This window comes from Lampetra planeri, chromosome 18 (assembly GCF_965212315.1).
Source record: "Lampetra planeri chromosome 18, kcLamPlan1.2.h2, whole genome shotgun sequence".
NCBI lineage: Eukaryota > Metazoa > Chordata > Hyperoartia > Petromyzontiformes > Petromyzontidae > Lampetra > Lampetra planeri.
This window is the reverse complement of record NC_136124.1, coordinates 4,871,225-4,892,800: the sequence shown is the minus strand read 5'-3', so window position 1 is coordinate 4,892,800 and position 21,576 is coordinate 4,871,225. Positions and strand designations below refer to the sequence as shown.

At 45.3% G+C, this 21,576-nt stretch overlaps 1 protein-coding gene across 2 annotated transcripts in view; it reads left to right on the top strand.

Annotated features, from left to right (window-relative positions):
• The window catches only part of LOC144723520 (protein O-mannosyl-transferase 2-like), a 45,849-nt gene that overhangs the window by 12,678 nt on the left and 11,595 nt on the right, over nucleotides 1–21,576 (top strand). For both annotated transcript variants that reach the window (XM_078602338.1, XM_078602337.1), the window contains exons 6-16: nucleotides 2,019–2,178; nucleotides 2,777–2,883; nucleotides 5,259–5,341; nucleotides 9,128–9,237; nucleotides 11,233–11,299; nucleotides 11,499–11,559; nucleotides 12,637–12,715; nucleotides 15,169–15,320; nucleotides 17,243–17,334; nucleotides 18,346–18,422; nucleotides 20,250–20,321. In XM_078602338.1, the coding sequence (XP_078458464.1) occupies nucleotides 2,019–2,178; nucleotides 2,777–2,883; nucleotides 5,259–5,341; nucleotides 9,128–9,237; nucleotides 11,233–11,299; nucleotides 11,499–11,559; nucleotides 12,637–12,715; nucleotides 15,169–15,320; nucleotides 17,243–17,334; nucleotides 18,346–18,422; nucleotides 20,250–20,321 (1,060 nt within the window). The remainder of the gene's footprint in view (nucleotides 1–2,018; nucleotides 2,179–2,776; nucleotides 2,884–5,258; nucleotides 5,342–9,127; nucleotides 9,238–11,232; nucleotides 11,300–11,498; nucleotides 11,560–12,636; nucleotides 12,716–15,168; nucleotides 15,321–17,242; nucleotides 17,335–18,345; nucleotides 18,423–20,249; nucleotides 20,322–21,576) is intronic.

The window sequence follows — 21,576 nt, the reverse complement described above, 5'->3', positions numbered from 1 at the left end:
CCCTCTTTGGCCATTCTTGACCACTCGCATAAGAGGACACATTTGATCATGTGTCAATTAGGAGAGGGTTTTCCACATTGTGGCGCCTCGTGGCCATCGAATATCACTCGGTTCACCAAAATACAAAATGCCCCTTAAAGGAGGTCACAAAAGTCTTCATCATTGTCGGCTGTGATCCGTTGTCCACTGTGCGATGAAGGCCTTTTGAAGTCTTTGCCATCTCTCACAGTCCTGCGGTGATACAAAATCCACCTGGTCCCTGCGTATGAGCTCACTCTGTGTTCATTTCTTAACGCACCCGGCTAGTCAGTCCTGATTGTGGAGGGAAAGTTGGTGACTTTGAACAAGGCTATAAACTGCGAATACAAAATACATTGAAAATAAGCGATGAAAGACATACTTGAAGCTTGACTTCAAGTATGTCTTACAATTGAGATGTTTTTTTGGGAACACTGGGAAAATACTTTTACGATGTGTGATAATTGTAATAATTGTAATAATTGCTGTAGTTTGATCTACAGTTGGGTTAATAAGTTAAAACTTTTATTACTTCACCGTCATCCCTTACTCTAGTGGGGCATCCTGCTTTTCCACTAGGATCCCAGCATTTATCTGAATATCCCTTGAGTAGCACGCCTCACCTATAAACGTTTGCTCTGAGGGTTTCCAAGTGGAGTAGAGAACAGACACAGCTTAGGGATGTCATAATTGACCTTGAAGAAAAGTAATTCAGAATCAGAAACTCTATTTAGACCGGAGGAATCCAATGAGCCCTATGCAGCTCTTTTTCACAGATGTCCAGTATGGGCAGGTCAGCAGGTTACAAAGTGGGGCGAGGGCAGGAAACGTCACCAGGCGGGATTATGGCCGGTGGGCGAGACACAGACGAGCAACGCCCATTTGCTCGTTGGCGTTTGGGAACGTTAATTCTAGATTTTAAGTTTTCGTGACTGCAAGGATTCATTCGCTTTGTTTTTTTCGGTAAAGTCACATAGGTAAATTTTTTAAATAAATTAAATCACGACGTTTCGGGCGCAACACAAGCATCCTCCTTTAGGTGGGGACAACTTAGCAAAAGCACACCGCTTAAGTGTGTAACTTAGCGAAAGCACACCGCTTAAGTGTGTAAGCGGCATAGGTGGGACAAAGTCATTGTTATGCAAGTCCAAGTCGAGTCGCAAGTCATCAAATTCATGACTCGAGTCTGACTCGAGTCCAAGTCACATGACTCGAGTCCACATCTCATAGGTGGGACAAAGTCATTGTTATGCAAGTCCAAGTCGAGTCGCAAGTCATCAAATTCATGACTCGAGTCTGACTCGAGTCCAAGTCACATGACTCGAGTCCACACCTCTGGTAAGCGGTGTGCTTTCGCTAAGTTATCCCCACCTGAAGAAGGACGCTTGTGTTGCGCCCGAAACGTCGTGATTTAATTTATTTAATTTTTTTACCCACGTGACTTTACCGAAAAAAACAAATATTATAGAAATGTACTTATCTCAGATAAAATAAATCACGACGTTTCGATCGCAACACAAGCGGTTGTCCTCAGGCGGAAATAATGTAATCCAGCAGTGGAACTCGTGATTTATTTTATTTTCTACCTACGTGACTTTACCGAAAAAAAACAAAGAGTTTGGGACGTACTTCGCCACTGATGTTTAGAAAACACATCGATTCATCCTCTCGCACAACCTGATGGTGAATGGTCGCGATTCGGGATCCGTGATTTGATAAAAAAAAAATCGATTATCTTTTTTTCTTCTTCCCTCACGTTTGCACCGTCTCGTTTGTATTGGCCGCCTTGTCCGTTCCTTCTTGTTTGTTGCCTTCCATTGACGTAATTGGACTTTGTGCCACCCAACGTGCAGTGACAACCCGACGACGTGTCTGAGGGCTATTGCGATACAACCGCAAAAAAATATATAATGTACAGGCTAGTGCAGCAGTCACGACGCGCCTGCGAACGAATTTAACCGCCGCTCTCCATCTCTCTCGTGTCGCCGATGCCGCGGCAGGCCTTTCTCTGCCGGATGGTGGCTCTGGCTCGCTTTCACGGGCGTGTTTCTGGCCGGCGCGGTGAGCGTCAAGTTCGTGGGCCTCTTCGTGGTGACCCTCGTGGGCCTTCGCACGGCGGCTGAGCTGTGGGCGCTGCTGGGAGACCTCCGCCTGCCCGTGGTATTTCCCCCTCGCAGCTTTGTCATCTTCGTCGGTGTCTTTAGTTTGGAAATGTCCTCCCACCCCCCCGCCCTGCACCCTACCTGATTCAACACCTCTCCCGTTTCTGCTCAGGACGACCCAGAAATAAACCGGGAGACGCTCACCGTGTGCGCGCCTCACACGGAGGCAGCGGTGCACAGCTCCTGCCGGTTTTTTTCTCTTGCACAGAAAATAATGTGTTTGTTGTATTCAAGATTCCGCCGGGGTATAACGGTTAGGGCACCGGACCAATTAAGTTCCATCTCCTGGCACGGAATTTGAATTGATGGGAAAAGTTATGAAATCCCCCTTGTCTGTTTCCACCCAGCAGCATAAATTGGTTCACCGCAGTTAAGTCGATCGGTACTCCAACCTCTTTCGAGATGTCTGACCAGCGTGGAAGAGTAGGCCAAAAGACCCTCTCGTGTTGGGTTCTCTCGAACTCCATCTTGGTCGAGGCCCCTTCCGTGAGCAGCGGGGCGAGCATGCATCGTCAGGGCTTTACCTTCGGCTATTTGTGAGCTTTAATCCAACGGGACCGTGGCTTTGACGGGACCATGTCATGTTTTATTTGCAGAGTGAATTCGGGTGGCACTTTGTGGCGCGGGCGAGCTGTCTAATTGCCCTTCCGGTGGTGCTGTACACTGTGACGTTCGCTGCTCACGTCGCTGTACTTTCGCGAAGGTGAGTGGGCACAATGTAAGGCAGCGTGGAGTGGGTGGCACAGTGATTCACGCGACGCGGTTGACATCGGTGGCTTGTGACATCGAGGCCATTCCTTGGCTGCCCCTTCACCAACTCGCACTCACGAACATCGTGAAGACCATAGGAGAGGCCTTCATCCATCAGTGGTTTGGAAAATGGCTCCAAATTAACTGTCTTATAAAACAATGTAGCACACGAGTGCAGTGAAGAAATTATCAGGGGCAGGAGAAATATGAATCGAGGTGTAATATGACTAGTTTAGTATGACTAGTATCTTGTTACAAATTGTTAGTGTAATACAAAAACCACAGTAACCCGTGCTGAAGTCACGTTTATTTTTTTTGACCGCGCCTCGAATGTGCTTTTTTTCCGTGAACCTTTGTACCTCTGTGGATCTTCAAATAAAGTCAATTTCCCTACAACAGCAACAACAACAAAAATAACACCACCCCCGATGCGTCTGCCTCTCAATTTTCACCATCAGACCTGTCGAATTGGCCCCATTGGCACCGCACTTAGCAACCGCCTGCTGTCTTGTGGAGACGTTGGTTCCTGTCGTTAGGACCGGCGAGAGCTGGCTGGGGATTGAGAGAAATGTAGGTGTCAAACTCTCTGGGACGCGTTCCCAAACAGTCGAAGTACATCCAATGGCCCGTTTATTTGGCTTATGTAGACTAGGATCGCTTCGATATGGCGATACCATGACGTAGCGGACGGTATAGGTCCACCCTGAATCGTATCGTCCGCTTTGCTAAATTTCGTCACGTGGTGATTACAGTTGCTCGTTATTTACACTTCTAAATATTTTACTTTTTCTGCCAAATATTTACGTGAAAAGCGAAAATGTAAGTTTACAGTCGTAATTTCACAACCGTAAATCACAGTTATAAATAAACAGCTATTACCAATCTACTTAGTGCTTTGTAAAAACGTTTTCCGGAGTAATTTACCGCCGGTGTCTGACACGGCTTGGCTTTCATTCAATTTTCGATTGAATAAAGAGTCTGTAAATGAGTACGTTTTATTATTCACATATTTGTGGCAAAACGCTGCGAGTGTTGGCGGGCGTGTTGCGGAACTTCTGCAGTGGTGACTCAGTCAGTGAGGAGGGCACCTTGGCTGTGTGACTCTCGCGACTCTGTTGTGATTAACTGTGAATGAGGTGTAATTTTAGGCGATAATAGCAGCCGTGGTGACTTTGTTTCCTCTCGTTGCACACGCCGGGCCAGATCCGGTTTGATAGGATCCCGGGGGTGTTATGGTGTTTGGGTGCCCCCTTTTTATATGTTCGGTTCAATCGGTGATCAAAATAAGGGGCTTTATTACCATTTCTGGCGTAAATACAGGTGTTACGATATTCAAGATACCGACTGGCAAGAGAGGTGTCGTAGCTCTGTTAATTCATTTGACTGTTTTACCACTACCACTCATCCATGCCTGATTGCAAACACTTCACCGTTATTAATTTTGCTTATATAATTAGCAGTTTTAAAATGTGATGTACAAAAAAAAATGGTTCAACTAATTAAGACTATAAATGAACTAAACTAGTTTAATGTTGACTGCACTATTGTTAGTAATACACACAGTGATGCTATGATTTTAATTACCAAATGATGCTAAAGTTTTTTTTTTTATCACAGTGCTACATTGCTGCATTTAAATCGTTAGAAAGCAATATACGTGTATATACATGGGGGGTGGTGGGCCTTAAAGGCATAGGCCCTGGGCTGCAACCACGAAAGCCCTTGTGTTAATCCAGCCCTGGCCACAGGGTGGAGTGGGAGGGTACGGCGCTCACTCGCTCCTTGTTGCCCATCTCGGTGCAGCGACAAGTCGGTGCACACCGATTAACTCCATCACCATTCGATGAATTGCCGAGATTCGGAGATTACAAACACATTTTAAAATGCTGGTTATTTGTTTCATTTTCCCAGTCTCACTTTGTATTGTTTGTATCGACACCTGTACATTTGGATTATTAAGCAATAAATACCTATTCATTATCTGTGTAGAATGTGGGTGGGGAACGTGGAATGACTTATGTGTTGTTGCTTTTAAAGTTATCGGTTGACTTGCCAAAACGTTTGTGCCAACTGCTTGATAACCGAGTCAACTGTCATTTTCTGTGCCACCTGCTTGACAACTGGGAGTCAACTGTCACTTTCCGTGCCACTTGCTTGACAACTGAGAGTCAACTGTCACTTTCCGTGCCACTTGCTTGACAACTGAGAGCCAACTGTCACTTCCTGTGCCACCTGCTTGACAACTGAGAGTCAACTGTCACTTCCTGTACCACTTGCTTGATAACCGAGTCAACTGTCACTTCCTGTGCCACTTTCTTGGCGTTTTAGTGGAAATGGAGACGGCTTCTTCAGTTCCGGCTTCCAGGCGAGACTGATGGGCAACAGCCTGTACAACGCGTCCATGCCCGAGTGTAAGTACGACTGGTGGGAATTGTATCGCTGGGCTCACGGTGTCTGCACTATACCAGTGTCCAGGGCATTTTGACCCCGAGAATGTAACTCGTGTAAAAAACTCTGCCCGTGTTCGTTCAAGTCCCGGATCAAGTGCTTGCTATTTTTCATCTGCCTGTAAACTGACTAACCTCTATGCGTATAATGAATATGCTCACGGTGTACTGCACAGCGTCTGGAGATGAGGATGCGTTTAGAGCTGGAATGATTGGTCGATGAAGTGGAATAGTCTACTAAGCATTGTAATTTGTGGCCAGGTCAGTGGGCTTTACCTGGTAAAATAAAAATAGTTTTACGTGGAATATATATTTTTTTAGTTACTTGCTCACCTTTCCTATACTTTGCACTTCTGTCGTATTTTTGTATTGTTGTAACATTCTGACCCGCCGCTACTAGCGATGTGTGAAAAAGAACTTTACAGCTGTAATCGACCACTTATTTCCCGTGGTCGATTACTTGAGGCCCCTTTAAAAAAATTGCGGCCACCCCCACGTCCCGCCTGCGAAAGGTGGGAAACGGAATCCTGAGCAAGGCACACCTAGCTGACGATACTGACGACCTCGCAAAGCCCCCCCGCCCATTACCTCCTATCCAGTGGCACATGTGAGAACACAGGGTGAGGCCTACCTTTTCCAACAATTGTTTGTGTTATCCGACGAGTCAAGTCATGGAAGCGACATTCGCTAGAGGAAGACTGTACGTTTATTATATGCTTGGAGAGCCCGACTGTTTCAAAACCCTTATTACGCACTCCTGTGGAGCATCGTGAATCATAAAATAAATCAACGTCTACTTTTTGTGCAATATTACTCTTTGGATTGAACAAAGTGTCATTGTTAAGATGGAGTGCTCTGCCAAATAACTCCTGACAGTCCAGTAGCTCTGTTTAACAAGCATTGTACTGCTGATGAGACCCATAAGGTCAAAACTAGTCGAGAGTTTGTCTCTGTCGACAAATGCTGCTAGAAATAATTGTCCGTGGGCTGCACGGCCTGTGGGCTGAAAGACTAAAAAACAAAATGTAAATCTCATGTTGTTTGTTGTTACGCAGTGGTAATGTGTATAATGGTGGTCTCAAACGTCGGGAGGAGGTTGAGTAAATAATGTAGAGCTTTGAAGTTTTTCCACTCAGTCATCCTTTAATTATCTCACTCCCTGTGTTTATTTGACATGTTTAAAATTACATTTCGCGTAACACATTGGGTTCCCCTCCTACTGGCAGGATTTAGTTGTGTGGTAAAAAGCTACAATAACGATTCATGCCCAAGAGAACAGATCTGATCGATGTTGATTTTAAATCGACTGTTCATGCATTCACATTGCATGTAGCAATTTAGTTCAAGTTCATTTATTAGGTATAGCCCTGTGAGCCATTTGGCATCTTGAATCGGGTGCAACTGCAACAAACAAAAACATGAACAAGAATACATCTTATAGTAACTATGTGCAAATAGAAAATCCAAGAAAAGACAGAAAAATATTGCAGAAAAATCACCGTACACTAACACTGTGTGCAAAAATCCCAGTGGGATGCAAGTCAAACAACAACAACCACAAGACAACTTAGATTAAGGCCATCAGTCTAACTCTGTACTACAACAAACAAACATGGCCAAAGCAAAAAACTTTTCGAAAATCACCAAAATAAAGCCATAAAAGCAATGAAACAGTGGTCATAGGAACTGTGACCGAATTTTCACAATAAACGATGTAAACAACATGTACTACCAAACTCTGCAGCCATAGCTGGCTGCATGAGTCACTCCACAACAGCAGGAGCATGTTTCTACGAGTTGCTATAGTTTATTAATTCGATTAGCACGTTGCTTCTGTTGTTGCCGTTGTGCTTGCTGAAGTTACCACCGTGGTAATCTATAGAATCTATGGTCTTGTTAATTTTCGATTTAAAGCTTTCGTGACTGCAGGGATTCATCTTCTTGGTTCTTTCGGTAAAGTCACGTAGAAGGGGAGTAATAAAATAATAAAAACAAAACATAATAAAATAATTCTCACGACGTTTTGGCCACAACGCAAGCAGCCGTCCTCAGGTGAATGTTTATGAATTGAAATAATTGATTTTTACTTTCCTGATCGTTCATGTAAATTACAAAATTGATCAATTAAACTTTGGAGCAATACATCCGTACTATTTGGAGTTTGTACGTCATTGTAAGCGCTGTGTTAATGTTTATATATTTTTTTACGAACATTCATCAAATTGTGCTATTGACATTTTGTCTTGATATCAAGTATGCACTAAAATCTCTCACGTAGAATGGTCCACAAAAGGGGATATCACGGAGTTATATCTGAGTTTTTAAGTGACCTTTCATATTCCTGACGCAATTATCTGGCACATCGACATGACATTAACTTGCTAATCTCCCTAATCTCTCTGCCTAATCTCTCCCATCAACATAGTGCTAATATCCCATTAACACTGCTGCTGTGCGCATATGCGGGGACGGTACTCTTATGCGGAGACGGAAGCTCATTTACTTTGACATGCTAATCTCTCTCCCTAATCTCTCCCATTAACACAACTGATGTGCTTGCGTGCGGGGATGGGACTCCTTTCCAGCTCAGACCCCGCCTCCTTGCCCTTGGCCAACATCTATAATCTCTTGTTGTAGCAGCTTTCTCGCTGTGTTCCTCCTGGTTCAGCAGTTCTACTGCTGGATTATTTTTTCCGCCTGAGGACGATCGCTTGTGTTGCGATCGAAACGCCGTGATATATTGTTTTTATTTAATTGTTCTACCTACGTGACTTTACCGAAAGAACCAAAGAGTATGGATTCCTGCAGTCACGAAAGCTTCAAATCAAGATTAAAATCATAGTTGTTGCTCCGCATCAACATCGGCCATACGAAGACGAGCAAGGAGACTAGGAAATGCATTTCGTCATGTGCTAAGTCATTTATATGTTTGTGACATGGCCGTAAATCAAATCGTTTAAATTCTGAGAGTTGACAGTTTTACAAGTTACACGCAAAAAATGTATTTCATACGACATCTTTGTGTGTGTGTGAAGCAGAGGTGTGGACTCGAGTCATGCGACTTGGACTCGAGTCAGACTCGAGTCATGATTTTGATGACTTCAGACTCGACTTGGACTTGCCTCATCTTTGACTCGACTTGACTCGGGACTCGAGAGCAAAGACTTGAGACTTACTTGTGACTTGCACAACAATGACTTTGTCCCACCTCAGAGGTGTGGACTCGAGTCATGCGACTTGGACTCGAGTCAGACTCGAGTCATGATTTTGATGACTTCAGACTCGACTTGGACTTGCCTCATCTTTGACTCGACTTGACTCGGGACTCGAGAGCAAAGACTTGAGACTTACTTGTGACTTGCACAACAATGACTTTGTCCCACCTCAGAGGTGTGGACTCGAGTCATGCGACTTGGACTCGAGTCAGACTCGAGTCATGATTTTGATGACTTCAGACTCGACTTGGACTTGCCTCATCTTTGACTCGACTTGACTCGGGACTCGAGAGCAAAGACTTGAGACTTACTTGTGACTTGCATAACAACGACCACCTCTGGTGTGAAGCAATAGGTGATCATCACGTGCAGCTGAAACCTCAGATATTAACCCAGGAGCTCAGCGGTGCCAGCTAGGTTCCGAGACCTCTGAACCACGTGGCCACTCTGTTCATATTCTTCTGTTCATGTTTGTCAAGTGACCTGAATGCTCGAGCGCTCGCTGACACGCGACGTGGTGTTTGTCCACAAACAGACATCGCGTACGGATCGGTGGTGACGCTGAAGAATGTGCGGACAGCGGGAGGCTACCTGCACTCACACTGGCACCTCTACCCTGAGGGCGTGGGGGCCAAGCAGCAGCAGGTAACGACATTCGCGATTCAGCTCCGGTGACATCACGTCGGCGCTTTCCGCAAGGGCATTAAGCATCGCTCGCGTTGGGGTCACAAATGTCTCGTGACACTTTAAGGCTGGCGGTGGCTCGCATCCGTGACATTCGATTACCACCGGCAAATCTGCCATTTCATTACTGAGACGCAAAGTGTGACCAACGCTTTGCGCCGTGGACAACAACAATTTAGAAACATGGTAAATTCTCGACACTGGCGGATGTTGCGATCACGGTTTTTGCGTCCTCGCGATATATTCTTCGCGTCGTGCGATTTGAAATTCGCCGTGGGTTGCATTTTAAATGTTCGCCGCCATTAAGCTTGCAACCACCCGACAAGAAGTGGTGAGGCGTGTGAGCGTCGCGGATCCTGAAAATGCCCCCCAACGCGCCACGCCGCTCTCCCTCTCGGTCCGCCTCTGTCTGCCGCCCCATTTACACACGAGCGCTTTCCTTTACGATCATCGCCATTGAAGGTGAGTTCAAATAACACTGCGTATTTACCCCCCCACTCCCCTATTTAAGACCGAAACAGGACTTCTCCACAATTCTGGCTGTCGCCTGATGAGGCTGCTTGTAATTACCGGCAAAATGTCATGCTAGAATTGTAAATGTTGTGGGTTTACTCTCCAACACACAAGCGGTGTGCTGAACGAGTAACTAATTGGGATGTTTTGTTGACGTGACAAACCTTACTACTAATTGGCTGCGTCGGGTAGTGGTGGTGGGTTTAACGACACATTTCTATTTACGCGATCTAAACCAAAAACACTTCTATTATGGATAATATTGGTCATGAAAGCCTACGTGTTAAACTGGGCATCTTCATTAATTTATCACGTGTTCAAGTGTGGAATATTTTCTTAATTATTCATTGATATTTTCACTTTATGTGTTTTTGTGTAAACGTCACATTTTGTTTATGCCCCCCAAACCAATTTTGCTCATAAGCTTTAAATATCAATATTCGCAGATGTAATATTCATGCCGTTCTCAAGGAACGCATCCCCTGCGAACATTAAGGCTTTACTGGGCATGCAGAGGGGAGCGGACACAAGTCGGCAGTTGTTCTTCATAGTGCCAAAATGATCCCATCATCCGATGACGCTCTTATCAAGGGATGATGCTCTTATCGAACCAAATCATCCTGAATGTGCCCGCTTTTGATAGCTCTTGGAAACTAGATGGAAGACTGCCTGGAAATACGAAGATTTTGTAGGTTCGAGTCAAGGTGGTTAGGAGATGGTGGTGCAGCAAGGAATTCACTGGGTGCTCTTGTTTCCTCCCGCATGCCAAACACTTATGAATGGAATTGGCCAAGCAGCACAATGCAGGACCCTCCTGAAAAAGAGTCTTGAGACTCAGTGAGGCTTTCCTGGTTATATAAAGGGCATTATTATTATTATTATTCCCATCCACTGCCATCGTGTAACTTGCAATAGCAGTTTGATTCGATCTTCCAGGGCGGCAGTTGAGACATTTGTGCAAGTTCACCGCATATAGTCGATAGGCAGGTTGTGTGTGGTGGGGTAAAGTATGGGTACACCTACATCTTCCAAGATGTATGACCAGCGTGGAAGAGTAGGCGAAATACCCTCTATAGGGGCCTTCTAGAGCTACCTGTAGTTGATTGCCTTTATAACAACCGCAGCATGAGGAAGTAATTGCAGGGCTGCGCATTTCCCTTTACTTCATCACTCAATCTTGCAAGTGCGCAGAATACATAGGCAGCATTTAATAGGAGGGCATACATTTCTGCTTTCAGGAAATGCACTTTTTTTGTCTCGTTATTTCCCAACAAAATTGCACGGAAGCCCGGAGTGGGGGCGGACCGAAGTGCGCCAAGCACAAAGACGCGTTGGGTCACCGAAATTAGCCCGGGAAAGCATCGCTTCGAGGCTTTGAAGAAACAGGAGCCTTTTTGGTTTGTTTGTTCACCTCATGCTATCCTTTGATGTCATCCCCGACAGATCACCGCCTACACCCACAAAGACCACAACAACATGTGGCTCGTCAAGAAGCACGACCGGAATCCGAGTAAGAGAGCGAGCGAGAGCGCGCGGCGCTATTCGAGAGAGATAATAAGTATTTGAATGCCGCGTCCCTGAAGTAAAAAGGGAGATATCAATTATTCGAAGGGGGTACTCGTGATGTTTAATGAGCGTGGCAGCTGTCGTCGGCTGGGTGCGTGTGGCCGCGCTAATGAGGGTGATATCCGCGCCGATCGCCCTCGCAGGTGACAGCGAACCCCCGGAACTCGTGCAGAATGGAGACGTCATCCGCCTGGAGCACGTCGCGTGAGTTGCGCCAGAATGTGCCGCAGGCGTGATGAAGACGACGATGATGACGATGATGATGAGGATTCAAATAATAATAGTGCAAAGCAAGGGAGGATGAGATAAAAAAACGGGAAATTGTATTGAAGAGCTGCTGGAGTTTCTGGCGTTAAGTCACCCGTGGTCCGTCTTCAGGATTTGTTACCCTCACCCTTTTCATCGTAGCCGCCTATTAACTCATTCCGCAGTTATAATTCAATGTTTATTTCTTCCACGGGAAATCCCAATTTAGCCAGTTACCGAGTTAGTTTCCATGGCAATGTCACACAACTACTCAGGAGTTACTGTTGGGGAGAAAGGAGCCCAGCCAGGAAACCCAAGGCATCGATCATTTTCAATAGCGCTGTGATATACGGAACAGAAGTGAATTTGATTAAACTGTTAGTCCACATTTATAAATGCATGCATTATATAACTGCGGCATTTATTCCATTTTGAGCTGCACTTGGTTTTATCACAAATTTAAAGCTGTCCTTAAAAAATTGCCATTGTGATGTATCACTGATGCCACTAGCCTCCTGGAGTGGAAAATGTACACGAGGGATAGGGGTATAATGACCCATTGATTCATCAATTAATATCGATTCTTAAGCTCATGATACATGCATCCAATCGTGCGTGTACGAATTGACGATTTTCGATTCATCTCTGTTACATTGCAATGGGTTCACGTGATCCCTCCAGCCACTAGAGGCTACTACCATTCACCGCAAGGAAAAGAGAACTAATTCTTGAGTCAATTTGAAGCCAAGAATCGCGACGATACATCAAATTGCTGGGTGGCTGGGGGAATCTGTTCCATCTCTAATCCATACGTGTCGCGACGTTCATGCGTTTTTTAAATTAAAAGGTAATGGTGCTGATGCCTGGTCTCTCAATCATTTGCATGAATCGTAATCTTCAGTTGTGACAATTGAATCGTGACAGTGGTAATGGCTCGGTGGAGGGTTCGGACAGAGTGGGGGGCATCGGGGAGCTAAGGGTGGTGGATTGCTGCACCTCTAACAAGGAACGTTGGGTTTGTGTTTGCGCCAACAGAACAAAGAGGAATCTGCACAGTCACAAGGAGCGCGCTCCCCTCTCCTCGAAGCACTGGCAGGTCACCGGCTACGGGGAGGTATGGCCATGGTGGCTCGGCCCGTGCTTTATTTACGTTTACAATGACCCCCACGAATAACCTTGGAAGCGTCCTGCGTCGGTAACCGGTAATGGATGATAATGTAGATATATTAACAGCGTGTAGACGCAAAAGCAATTGCGCGCCTTCGATGTTTTCCCTTCAACCACTTGCAATTGGAACATTTTTGGTAATTTCATCGCAGCGTAATAGATTAACAACCGAGCTCTGGCTAGGGCATTCTATTTTGTTGTCAGTTCCATGCTGTGCTTCATTATTTTCACGAAATTGCAAGTGAGTTGAGTGTCGGACTATGCTTGGATTTGTCAGAGTGGCGAGCTGCTGGTGGATGAAGCTGATTGAGCCAGTTCACTGAAATTGTGGCCGGATAATTCCGAAGGCCTAGGTAATATCAGGATATATTACAATTTGACTGAATCAGCGAGTCACTGTTTCCAGTCATTGCGTAACATCACAATGATTATGCTGCGTTTGTCGATGCATACAAATTCAGAGGCGATATTTATGAATGTGGAAACGTATTTTGGCGAAATTTATATTCAGACCTTTTGCACTCTTGTTAACATTCGTACAAAGATGAAAATGACGATTAAAAATAATGCATATGCATGGATTCTGTAACACATTTGAAATTAGAAATAACAATAGATTCCAAGCTGCACAACGAGATGATGTCAAATGACGTGTCATTGCCTTGGCCAACAAATCTTATTTTTTTAAGTGGCATCCCTTTGATGAAATTTGACCGTTTTTTTTAAATCGGTGCAACTTTATGCTGAAGGTTCGCGAATATTGTATCATCTTTACGAGAGTTATCGTGACCCTCCACTTTATACACATGAACAGACGGATGGACTGAGCTCATGCATGAACGCTTTCAGCCCTTAGTTAGAATGTGTAATAAATTATTAACGTTGGATGATTATAAAATCTTATTTTGAAAGGAATAAAAACTCCGATTTAAAGCTTTCGTGACTGCAGGGATTCATCTTCTTGGTTCTTTCGGTAAAGTCACGTAGAAGGGAAATAATAAAATAATAAAAATAAAACATTATAAAATTATTCTCACGACGTTGTCAAGCCTGGTGGTGCCCATTCAGACGCTGTCTTTCCGACAGACATGTTCTTCACCTGAGGACGGCTGCTTGCGTTGTGGCCGAAACGTCGTGAGAATTATTTTATTATGTTTTATTTTTATTATTTTATTATTTCCCTTCTACGTGACTTTACCAAAAGAACCAAGAAGAGGAATAAAACTGATATATATTTTGTATACCAGTTGCATTGTTGCTACAGGAGCAGCTCTTTTTAAATATTCTCGTCCGCCAGCCGGGATGGATAGTCTACGGCCTCGGATGCGTCCAACATACTCGCTCGCTGTTAATGTAACCAATCGGAAGTCCACCATTATCGAATGCCTAAAAACGATGGTGCAGAACAAGGGCAAAAACGGTAACTTGAAAATAAATCTTAACGGGTTGTCAGTGTAAATGAATGTAAACAAATATAATGGAATAAAAATAAACACCGCCATTCCTGTGAGAGTCCCCGAAGCCCCTCGCAACATCTGTCGTGGAAATAGTTCTCGGTTTTATGTTTGTTGCCATGTGAGAGTCTGAATTTACAGAGCGGCCCATCGGTTCGCCTGCCTTTGTGTGTGTGTGGCGGTGGCGCAGCAGTTAGTACGCTGCGCTACAAACCCGTCCACCTGAGTTCGATTCCCGCTCACGATCCATAACAATGGCGAATATCTGAACCGATCCCGTGTCTCCCTGAGCCCAACTCAGCCACACATGAGGACCTGGTGCAATGTGTAAACGCCGCCACTGGGGAGACAAGGGGGTGGTAACCCACCCCCTTGTGTGCCGTGCCGGCCTTCATAGGTGCTCGCTAACAGCACTTTCCCCAATAGTTAGTTAAAGGCTATAGGGGGATCTTTGTCCTTGTATATGTGTGTGTGGGGTGTGTATGTTCATGGTTCTGTGGGAAAATCTGTTTCATTGCATGTTGGGTATACATATGTGTATATGTGTGTATACAGCTGTGTATATCTGTGTGGGTGTGCGCATGGCAGCATGGTGCAGTGGTAACACTTTCGCCTCACAGCAGGGAGGCCCTGGGTTCGATCCCTGACTGGAGCACTTTTCTGTGCGGAGTGTGTACGTTCTCGCCCTGTTCTGCACGAGTTTCCTCCGGGTGCTCCAATTTCCTCCCATAGCTGAAAAAAACACAACAAATTATTACCTGCAAAACTCTCGTTTGGGATTATTACATCGCAACGTCGCCCCCGACTGTAAAACGCGTCGTCAGGAGGCAGGACGCTCCCGATCAAAGATTCTTGGTGACTCCGTGAGTCTCTCATGAGTAAACAAGTCGAGCAGTAGTCGTAATAACAACAATAACGATGCACGTGGTCTCTGTGCCGGCCTCAGAACGGCACGGGGGACTCCAACGACTTATGGCGCGTGGAGGTGGTGGGCGGCGCGACGGGGGAGGCGCTTGGGGTGGTGCGGAGCCGAATGCGCCTGGTGCACGTCTCCACAGGCTGCCTGCTGCACTCACACTCCAAGGCGCTGCCCAAGTGGTGAGAGCCGCGTTCGGGGGTGGGCGCAGTGGCCTGTCCAGCCTCCCTCCCACGGCGCAGGGTGCCCACCTCCCACAGTCATAATAATTGTTGTTGTTGTTTGACTTGCATCCCACTGGGATTTTTGCGCACAGCGTTGGTGTACGGTGTTTTTTTCTGCAATATTTTGCTGTCTTTTCTTGGATTTTCTGTTTGCACTTAGTCACATATTCACTTTAAGATGTTTTTTGTTCATGTTTTAGTTTTTTTGTTTGTTGCGGTTGCACCCGATTCAAGAGCCGAATGGCTCACAGGGCTATACCTAATAAATGAACTTGAACTTGAAATTTATAAAACTTCACATTTACAATGCTTCCCCCCCTCTGCTTCTTTTCACTCGCGCTGCCCCACTTTGGAATTCCCTCCCGTCATCTCTTCCCTCCCTCCCCCCCCCAAACTCTTACGGTTAACCTTGCTCGGAGCAAGTAACGGTTTTACGATCGTGCCTGCATCCGTGCTGTTTGTTGCAGGCTGCTTGGCAATTTCGGCCTGCGGGTCGGTGCTTGGCAACCGGAGGGTTGATGTGCCCGATGTGTTTCTGTTTTGTTTAATATTTTGACCCTGAATTATGTTGTGGATTCTGTCTGCTTTGCAACCCAGATTTACCTCTAAAGAGACACTTTTAGTCGCACTGGGCTCTCAGCTAAAATATGTGAAGAGTATCACCGACTGACTGAGCCCACCCCGTAATCTTAAGGGATGTTGTGGAGCAAAGGGGTGGGATGATAATGATTTTCTTTTAGCCTCTTGCAAGGGAGAGGAAGAAAGCAGCAACGTAGTGAACAGTGATAATGAAATACGGTACGGAGAGAAAAAGTGAACTGCTTCATTGCTTCTTATTTATTCCAAAAGTCCTGCGCATCTGCGCCATTAATTTTACAGCTGTGTGCCTCATCGATTCTTTGGCAAATGCAGAGTGCTGGAAGCTGCCTGCTTTGTGACGGTGTGGTCTCATCCATCCGTTGCGATTGAATGGTCGGTTGAGTGCACTCTTGAAGGGGGTCAGTAAGCTTTAGCGACAGGGCTGTGTGTGTGTTTGTTTGTGTGTGTGTGTTGCAGAGGTGTGGACTCGAGTCATGTGACTTGGACTCGAGTCAGACTCGAGTCATGAATTTGATGACTTGCGACTCGACTTGGACTTGCATAACAATGACTTTGTCCCACCTATGAGATGTGGACTCGAGTCATGTGACTTGGACTCGAGTCAGACTCGAGTCATGAATTTGATGACTTGCGACTCGACTTGGACTTGCATAACAATGACTTTGTCCCACCTCTGGTGTGTTGTGGTGGCGGTGGTGCAACGGTTAGCACGCTGCGCTTACGAACCCGGCGACCTGGGTTCGATTCCCGCTCACGGCCAACACCAGTGACGATTATCTGAACCGGTCCTGGGCCTCCTCTAGGTCGACATCGCCACTGGGGAGACCAAGGCGGTCGGGCGTGGTGCTGGCCACCCACCGCCTCGTTCGTGTTCCGTTCCGGCCTTCATAGGTGCTCGCTAACAGCGCTTACCTCTACAGTCTGTTAAGGCTATACGGGGGATCTTTGTCTTTATCTTTGTGTGTTGTGGTGGCGGTGGTGCAACGGTTAGCACGCTGCGCTTACAAACCCGGTGACCCGAGTTCGATTCCCGCTCATGGCCAACACCAGTGATGATCTGAACTGGTCCCGGGTCTCCCCTAGGTCGACTCAGCCACAAATGAATACCTGGTGCAATGTGTAAAAATCGCCACTAAGGAGACAAAGGCGGCCGGGCGTGGTGCTGGCCACCCATCCCCTCGTGTGCCGTGCCTTCATAGGTGCTCGCTAAGAGCACTTGCCCCAACAGTCTGCTATGGCTATGTGGGGATCTTTGTCTTTGTGATGTGGTGTCTTTGAAGGGGCTACGATCAGATGGAGGTGACCTGTAACCCGTATAAGAAGGACACGGGGAACGTCCTCTGGAATGTGGAGGAGCATATTCATCCCAAAAGTGAGTTTTGATGCAATGATGCCGGGATGAAAAAAAAGTACGTAGCTGTTTTTTTTACGTCGCAAGCATTAACTTCAAATTCATAATCGTTGAGTCGTATGTGGAAAACGTCTTCCTTCGATTCTGTCGCCTGAGAAATTAAACCGATGTGAATAGATGATATCTGTTCATCTCTCTGTGCCTGCATGTCTAACAGTTTTAATATTATGTTCAGCGGATGTAGCGCTGACTTGGACACCTCATCTTGAGATGCTGTTGGATTTAGATGCTATATCCAATCATATTTAAATCCAAGTGGTATTGTATTAATGTTCGGGATTCATATTAAAATGAATTTATTTTAATGAATCATCATGTTTGTATTTTTCTAATATTGTTTTGTCTCGGTTTAACACGTAGGCTTTCGCGACCAATATCCATGATACAGGTTTTTTGGGTTAGACCGCGTAGATTTTTTAATGTGTTGTTAAACCCGCCACCACCCGACACAGCCAATTAGTAAGGTTTGTCACGTAAACAGAACGTGCCAATTCGTTACTAGTACAGCACACCGGTGTGTTGGAGAGCAAAGCCACAACATTTACAATCAGCATACAAAGTTTTTCCAGTAATTACAACCAGTTTCATCTGGCTGTAATTACTGGCGAAACGTCGTACTCAGATTGTAAATGGTGTGGCTTTGCTGTCCAACACACCGTTGTGCTGTACTAGTAACGAATTGGCCACGTTCTGTTTACGTGACAAACCTTACTAGTTGGCTGTGTTGGGTGGTGGTGGGTTAACGACACATTTATATATTTACGTGATCTGACCCAAAAAAAAACCTGTTTTCTGGATTGTTTTGACTCGTTTGTACAGTTTCATTTGCTTCATTAGCCTAAATAACTTTTAACAAAAATAAATATACATTTCTCTGCAACTTTCCACAAAAGCATTTCACCTTTATCTGTGGCCATGAAACGAAATGCTTTACGGTATACATGCATGCACTTAACGCTGTCACATTTGCAGTGCCCAACGTCAGTTTTGAAGTGTTCAAGTCGTCCTTCCTGGAGGTTTTTATCGAGTCCCACATCGTTATGGCGCAGGTGAGTGGTGGCAAGATGTTACCTCCCTCACCTGGTGTGATCCCAACCCTGATGCCTGTATATTTGAAGTTTGTGTGTCTCTCCCCGTGGTTGCGTGGGTTTTTCTCCAGGTCCCCCCATCATGGTTTCTCCCTCTACATTTAGAAACATGCGTTTTTAGTATTTGGCTGCTGTAAATTCCCACTTCGTTGAGCTATCGTTTGTGGCCAGGTCGCTTCTGAAAAAGAGCTAGAAAGCTCAGTGGGCTTTACCTGGTAGAAATTGAGTGCAACAAGGGGTAGGATTTTTGGGAAGCAAGTTAGATTATTTTTTGTTTGTTTAAAAAATGTATTGTTAATGTCTATTCGATACGTGGCAGGAGTATAACAATTAATTCTCCCAGAGTTGCGATGAATTGTGAACGATCAGAGCCACGATTCGATTTTATAACCGATTGTGTTTATAACCTTTGTAGTAATTGTAGTGACCTCTTATTGCCTGCAGAGGTCACGTGAACCCGTTAAATCCGACATATGGGTGCAAAAACATCGGATTCTTCCACACATAATTTGATGCACATGTGGTGAGCTTAAATAATATTGGTGTATTATTACACACTCCTAGAGTGCTGTATTTTAGTAAATAAAAAAATTGTCTCAAAATAGGTTTTAATATTTTGCCAATCCACTGCTGGATGACGTTTTCCCCATACTGTGTTTGGTCTTTGTGGTCGTTTGGACATAGTCCACCATGCTGATCAGTGCCGGTTAGTGACGGCGTGGGTGGGAGGGGGTCCAGGAATAGTTCAGATGTCACTCACCGCTGATGTTAGCCATGCTTGAGAATCAAACTCAGGACACCGGGTTCAAAGGACATTATGAAAACTACTGCCCCACCACTCTCATCTGCTCAAGAAAGTCATACTGAGGGTTATCCTATTTGTTACCAGCCCCAAGATAGTGGTGGGCGTTCCATATTCCCATGGCAGAGGTAATTTTGTCTCTAGGACTATAACGGTTAAGTAATGCCCACACACAAGGTACGGATCCATTTCTAGATACCCCACTAAAATTACGTGAAGAAATTACGGAGAAAATGGGATTTTATTTCTAAGCATCTACATGCGTCCCACCGATCTCAATACGAGTGTTACATCTTGTGACACTCTCCTCAGTAAGATGTGGCGCCGTTGATTCCACGGTTTTCATTCATTTCTTGCAGAAGAAAGGTGCTCACTTGACATCTAGTGGGGTGTCTATAAATGGATCAGGCTGTGTGTGTGTGTGTGTGCACATGACAGGATGTAAGGGTAATGCTAAAAATAAAATAATGGGGAAGTGCAAGTCCCAGCTAGCAACTGTCCTCCCCTAAATATTTACCGCTATTTTTAATCCAGAGAATCTCATGGGATGAACATAGAGCTTGTTGCGATGAGGTGACAGGGGTGGCATAATAGTGAAACTTGTGCCTTGCAGTCATAAGCACCTGGGTTCGATTCCCAACACGGGCATCTATCGTGTTTGGGGGTTTGTATGTTCTCCCCCCTGTTCTGCACGGGTTTTCTCTGGGATCTATGGTTTCCTCCCATTGCTAAACAAACCCAAAAACAAACATTGTAATTGGTATTGGCAAAACATCCCAATGCTGAAATATTATATGCAATATACTCAGTTGGGATCATGCTTAGCAACATTGCCCCCCCCCCCCCACCTACTGTGAAAACTTGCCAGGACTGTCCTGAAAATGATTCTTGAGACTCAATGAGGCATTCCTGGGTTAATAAGCATGATAAAAATAATGAGGTTCTACAGGTATCGTAGTGAAATGTCACCGGTTTGGTTTTTGCAGAGCAACAGTGGGCTGAAACCCAAGGAGAATGAAGTGACTTCACAGCCGTGGCAGTGGCCCATCAACTACCGGGTAAGGCTCTGGTTGCTGATTTCTCTTTGACACGTGTGAAGGTCTTGCTCTCCTCGCGATTCGATGAATTGACGTGATTCGATGGATGTTTCCTTGGTAAATATATCCAGCATCATCGGCGATAATTACATCTAGCATCATTGGGCAAAATCGCCCGATGATGCTGGATGTAATTACCAGCAAAAACGTACTCAAATTCTAAATGCTGTGGGTTTACTCTCCAACACACCGGTTGGTTGAATGAGTAACAAATTGGCATGTTTTGTTTACTTGATAAACCTTACTAATTGGCTGTGTCGGGTGGTGGTGGCTTTCCGACACATTTATACTTACGTGATCTAAACCAAAAAACCCTTCTATTATGAATAATATTGGTCGCGAAAGCCGACGTGTCAAACTGACACTGGCGTTGGCTGTGGCCAGGAATTTAAGTCGGGTTGCAATGAGCTAACCACTCTTGCACCGTTCCACCTCTGGTACTTGGAAATGTAGATCGAAGGTGGTTTTTTGTTTGTTGTTGTTATAATTAAATCATTTACGATATGAAAAAAAAGTGAACCGTGCATTTGGCTTGCAGTTCCACGCCACTTTGTTGCACACATTATTGTCACAGCGGTCATTGCTGTGAATAGGTTTTGTCAAACTACGAAGCAATTTTTTAAATAATCCTTTGCTGGATTTACAGGCTTTTATGCGTCGTGTGTCAGTCATGGGAGGTGGTCTGACCACCTGCCATGACTGACACAGATTAGTGAAACGGGGGGGGGTGGGTTTGGGGGGCCCAGAAATCACTCGGCACCATTGTGAGCCATGGCTGGGAATCGCACTTAGGGAACCAGGTTAACAGCGCAGTGTTTTAGCCAGCGCGTGACCGCTGCCTGTTTGTGTCTTTCATATGAAGTCGTATAAATCTTGACATCTTTGTGTTGGATGTTGAGCCAGTTGAATTTCCAGTCTCCCGCGTTAAAACCAAACGACAGGCTGTTCATGACTCGTCGTGTTGTGCAGTCTCTTGTGCAAGTTTGTCACGAGAATGTCTGGGTTTTGGGATCGGTTCATTTAGCTTGGTAGCATTATCTAGAGCAACAGAGATTCATAATGAGAAGTCTCAGTACGACTGAGGCTGGCTTAAAGGTTAGTGGAATCGCCAAACCCACAGTATTTGGTGTTGCCATCATCTTCGTGCTTTCAAGGTTCTTGTACTTTGTCTCACTTTAAAGAGCCGAGACGCAGATGCTCAAAGGATCATTGAGGG